The following is a 5,853-nucleotide window of genomic DNA, read 5'->3' as shown; positions in this document are numbered from 1 at the left end:
TGAAGGACATTTCGGAAAAGGGTAATTTTGTTTTAGCATCATTCCTATTAGGTAACAACAGTAGTTAATAGCATAGGGCCAAATTTTCTATTGAGGGTGCTTCTAATCAGACTAACAAAACCATGCATTCTTTTGTCTCTCTCTAGGAGAAGAGAAATAACTAAGAATGCTTTTCTGAAACAACCACTTTATAAAATTAGTCTTCATAAGCTCACTCAAAATGAAGCTTCTACTGTGGGCCTGCATCTTTTATGTTGCTTTTGCAAAGGTGAGTGAGGAAATAGACTTTAAGTTATAGCAATAGTATAACCATTGAACAATCATAGATAGGAATTCATGTTATTGACATAAGTTAGTGTAGCACTGATAACAACAAAGCAGAGAGATATGTTAATGGGCATGAGGTTTGTTGTGCCAAACTTTTCAAAAGATACTTTAAAAAGCAAAATAATAAAGTGTTATCTAAATGGCTAATCAGCAAGGAAAAGAGGTTAGTTCAAAAATGTAGTGGGCTAGAGGAAGACAAAGTTAGAGGCAGCCAGAATGCCATGTACATTGTTTTTACAAAGTTTATATCTTCAAATTATAGAAATCTGGGTTGGGCTTCCTCTGGCAGTGATGTTCCTTTGATAGAAGTGTTTAGGTAGAGTCACAGGAATACCTGGTCAATGCAGCATAAGCAGATGCGACTCCAATGTAAGAGATAGCTGATGGAAAATTCTTAATTCTAGCCAATGAGTGTGCTAAATAGCCTCTTTTATAAAAGGAGAAAATTATGACACTTACCTCACAGAATGGTTTTGAGCATTAAATATTTATCCAAAGTGTTTATCAGAGTATCTAGGACTCAAATGCTACTTTGTATTATTAATATTATTATAATATTATATATACTTGTATTATATATTATATAATATATAATTTATATGTTTGTATTTGCATTATATATTATTACTTTGTATTATATATTATCATAATAATATTAATATTAATACTATTGCAATTATTATCATCCTGGGAAAATTTCAAGGTACTTTTTTATATCTCCTAAAATTACCTGAATTAAACTCTAATTCTTAAAATAGTAAATGATGAGTTTCTATACTATTTTTTATTCTTGTGCATAATCTGTGGTGAATTCATAAAATACATTGAAGCTTCATTGGAGAACAAGTGAATATATGATCCTTGTGCAAGTGTAAACAAGTGGCACTTATACGTGTACATGCACACACATACACACACACACACAGAATGCAAACAAAACTTGAGAGTGAAAGACAGCAACAAAACCAAATATATGAATAACAGCCAGATGATCTTTCAGATTTACAGATTACAAACCCAAATCCTTCAGCAACAGTAAAACTTTCTAAGACAACTAATGAGGTAAAAAATATGGTTGATCTCAGGTGGAGCCCCAAGAGTCAGCTCCCTGCTCACTGCGGAGTCTGCTTCTCCTTCTCCCTCTGCTACTTACCCCACCCCATACCCTCCCCCCTCCAGCTTGTGCGCATGGGAGCGCGCTCTCTCTCTCTTTCAAACAAATGAATAAAATCTTTAAAAAAGAAGAAATAAACTATACTAATAAAACTGTACAAATTCTTCAGTAATATGGAAATCTGGGTACAAATGTTTTCAAATAAATAACCATAGTGAATTAATTTTTCCTTTGTTTTAGAAGCGTTTCCACTTCCCTGATGAGGTAAGACTCTTTTCATTTACATATGAATGTATTTGTTTTTACCTTAAAGTGTATTTTAAAGTCTCTGATTCCTTTACACTGTAGCTTTGGGACTACTATTGCTTTTAAAATATTAGTGCTATTAATCTATTCTTATTTGAAGAAAAATGTTTATGGAATACAAATGTAGAAAGGTTTTGAAAATAACTGTTAAAATGAAAACAGTCTGAGATACTCTTTTTATTCTTTTGAATTTCTTATAAGAGTTAATATATTACTTATGAGAAACTAGGGATCTATGGTCACAATACAAGTCACTGACATTTGTCTCTGTGAACATTCTGAAACCTTTATCACTTGTGCAACATGCATCATAATTAAGGATGAAAATATGATGCTAAAGGAAACATTTTTAACTCAGCAATTCAGGAAACCAAACCAAATTGAAAAGAAATGTTATATATAATATTAAATTCTTTTTTCTTCCTTTTTTATTTGAGTATAATTGGCACACAACGTTATATTAGTTTCAGGTGTATAACATAGTGATTCACCTTCTCTATATGTTATGCTATGCTCACTACAGTTATATCTATAATCTGTCACTATGAAGTGCTATTATGATATCTTTGATTATAAGCTCTATGTTGTGTCTTTTATTCCCATGATTTACTCATTCCATAAGTAGAAGTCTGTATCTCCCAATCCCCTTCACCCATTTTGCCCTCCTCCCACCCCCTTCCCTCTGGCAATGATCAGTTTGTCCTCTGTATTTAAAGATTTGATTCTACTTTTTGTTTATTCATTGCTTTGGTTTTATACAATGTTAAATTTTAATGAGGAAGCTGGACTGACTGGGAGACACAGTAACTAGGTCTGAATAAAGAAATCTTGTTTGTTCTTTCCAATACTTAGGATCCCAATATATAGCACGTGGGACAGACAGCACATAGTAGGCACTCATCTTATACTTTTTAAAAATAAATCCACCAAGAAAAGGCTTAAAATATCCCAAATCCACTGAGGAACAATCTGCATTTATTGAGAATTTATTTTGTAAAGCCTTGTTTAGTCACAGGGGTAATAAACACGAATGATGCTCTAATGTAAATATCTGGTATACATAAGCCAATTAAGCACTGTATGTGAAAGTTTACAAATAAACATGAATGAGAAATTTAATGATAGTGTAGAAACACTGGTACTAATAGAATATTAATATTGGCCATAGCATATCTATTTTGTAAGAATGTATTTAGAAAGCAGAAGAGTCCACATAGTCATAGGAAAACAAGGAAAACAACTATCACTTAAGAAAGAAAATTCCAAGTTGCTTGGACAGTTTTGTCAGTTATAGTCACTCTGAATATAGGTAGAGATCTAAAGAATGGTATTTTTCAGTGGCATGAAATTTAACACAAACATTATTTTCTTTGTTGTTTTAGAAAGTTCTCTCATCTGGTGAAAAGGTAAAATATGTTCTTATTTATTTATATTTTAAGATACTAAAATGTAGTCTGTATTATTTTCTTTTTTAAATAGCATTTTCAAAAAATAGTATTTTCTATCTAATAATGTTAAATAATTCAGTATTACTTTTTTTTTTCCTTGAAAAGCTAAGTAAGTAATTTAGAAATGCATTCTTTGCTTGGTTATGATGGGTCATTAAAAATGCATGTATAAATATAAGCATATGTGTATTTATATATCCTGTAATTTTCCTATTCATAGTGGTATCTTATCCAGTTTCACTGCCTGCACTTTAGATTAAATGCTTTAAACTGGAATTTAAACTTACATATCACAGAAAAGTACTGTTGATAAAGAAGGCAATATTTTCTAACAAATATGAAAAATGGATATATGTTCATAAACGGTGTCTGCCATTGACAAATTAGTTTATAATATATGTAAAGAAAATGTCAACTGGCCAGCATTAACATAAATACATAAGAAATATTAAACATAACCTATAATATTTTAAAAATATTTGTTACAAACATTTAAGATTCTTTAAATTATAAGTGAGCTATGCACTGAATCAAAGAATCTAGGCTCTTGATACATAAACTAATATATACCAAAACTGCATGAAAAATTTATGATAGGAAATAAAATTTTGTGGATGTGAGACCAAGAAATGTCTTAATTTTCTGTAAATTCCTACGTAATTTTATGACCTTGGACCTCCCCGCCAGTCTCACATACATGTAACAGACAAATCTGGGGCAACTGAAGTTTGTAGAGGTCCTTCTACAGAAAGAAACCATTTGAAATTTAATAGTGAATGCATGAGCAACATTTATGATCTCTCATTTAAAACACAAACGGGGGTGCCTGGGTGGCTCAGTGGGTTAAGCCTCTGACTTCAGCTCTGGTCACGGTCTCAGGGTCCTAGGATCGAGCCCCACATCGGGCTCTCTGTTCAGCGGGGAGTCTGCTTCTCCCTCTCTCTCTCTTCCTGCCTCTCTACCTACTTGTGATCTCTCTCTGTCAAATAAATAAATAAAATCTTTAAAAAAAAAATAAAACACAAACAGCACAGGGAAAATTAAATGTGAAAAGCCAGTGGTAGATATTGCAAAATGCTCATGACATTAAGTCCAGCTAACATCCATCACCACACAGTTACAATTTTTTTTCTTGTGATGTCAACTTTTAAGATCTACAGTCTTAAGAACATTCAAATATACAATATGGTATGAACTATACTCAATTATATCTCAATTTTTTTTTTTTTTTTTTTTTTTTTGGAAAAGCCATTGGTCACTCCTCCACATCCAGTCTGGTTTCCTTCTTAATAACAGTTAGAAATGCTTGACCTTGATGAGCGGACTAGGATGTTATAGGATAGGAGAGGAGATCAAAAGGGTGCATGAAAGAGGTATATCTAAGTGAATGATTTAGTGGGGCCCTTAAGACGTCTGAGGGCACTAAGAGCAGTGGGTTGGGCAGAGGGTACAGAGAAGGAAGCCTGGAAATACCAAGTCTGTACTGGGCACACACTTTCCTTCTATTTTCTCCCAGACTAAGCTGGTGTATTGTTCAGTTTATAAGACTCTGATTTGCCTTAACACAAAATATTTCTCCCAAAATTGAGATTTATTCAATATTCTCAAGAAATTATTAGTTTCTATCACAAAAATTATGGAAATATATTAGCCTTAAGAAAGAGACTAAATTGGAATTCTCATCAAAAAAATCTTCACTCCCTGTATAACATCATGGTCATAACTTGGGTAATATATAGATAACATAGGTATAAACAATCAACTTCAACTGACTTCTTTGCTTCTCCTTTAGGATTACAGTGGCAATCATTACCCTCTTAACCCATCTCTGAATATTCCTTATCCCACATCAGACAATAATTTTGCTCCTCCTTTTCATCCTTCAGGGAATGAAATCCCCAATTACCGTGGGAATCCTGACCCTGATTCAGGGGGACCCTCATATCCCTGGATTCTCAGTTCTCCCGGAGCTCTCCCCTACCACAGTCCTAGTTTTCCTGTAACTACTTGGCTGTCCTCCTCCTCTCCTCCTACTCCTCCTCAGAAATCTTCCCTCTTTGCCCTTCCCTCAAGTACGCTTGGAGGACCTTTTTTCCCAGACAGTGCTCCCATGCCTAAGCCTGCTGAACCTTACATAGCCACAGCTCTTGTAGCTGTACCTACTACACCTCCCAACCCAAAGCTTATTGCCATTGAGCCTGGGCCCTTAGAGCCTGATGACGCCGAGCCTGTGGCTTCAGAACACCAGCCTTCTACTTCCCTGGATTAGGTGGGTTGCCTAAACCTTATTCCCATAATGCACGGAATTTGTAGGAGAGAAAAGAAACTGAATCTCCCCATAAGGAAACAAGTATCAATTAAACATTTTGAACAGCTTTATGAAGATTCAATTGGCATACAGCAAACTACAGGTACTGAAAAGGTTTGCCATGGTAAGTTTTAACATATCTATATACCAATGGGGGAGGGGAATCCCACTCTCCTCTTTCTCCTATCCCTAATCCATTTTCTGTCCTTACAGATTGGCTCACATTTTCTAGAATTGCATGTAAACAAAATAATACTGTAAATACTGCTCCGTGTCTGCCTTCTTTCACTCAGCATAATTATTTTGAAATTTGTCCATATAGTTAAGTATATAGTAGTTGTCTTGTCTTT

General features: G+C 34.1%; 1 protein-coding gene across 1 annotated transcript; it reads left to right on the top strand.

Moving 5' to 3' along the window:
- The first annotated feature begins 220 nt into the window (after positions 1-220).
- LOC111148823 (proline rich 27) lies at positions 221-5,464 on the top strand. The gene is given in 5 exon segments (XM_022505645.1): positions 221-268; positions 1,682-1,696; positions 2,208-2,269; positions 3,130-3,145; positions 4,988-5,464. Coding segments are annotated over 5 exon segments (618 nt in total).
- Positions 5,465-5,853: the final 389 nt, after the last annotated feature.

Source organism: Enhydra lutris, unplaced genomic scaffold (assembly GCF_002288905.1).
Source record: "Enhydra lutris kenyoni isolate GAN:26980312 unplaced genomic scaffold, ASM228890v2 scaffoldscaffold21, whole genome shotgun sequence".
NCBI classification, from domain to species: domain Eukaryota; kingdom Metazoa; phylum Chordata; class Mammalia; order Carnivora; family Mustelidae; genus Enhydra; species Enhydra lutris.
Note: the sequence above shows the minus strand (reverse complement) of the source record. Positions and strands in the feature narration are given on the sequence as shown.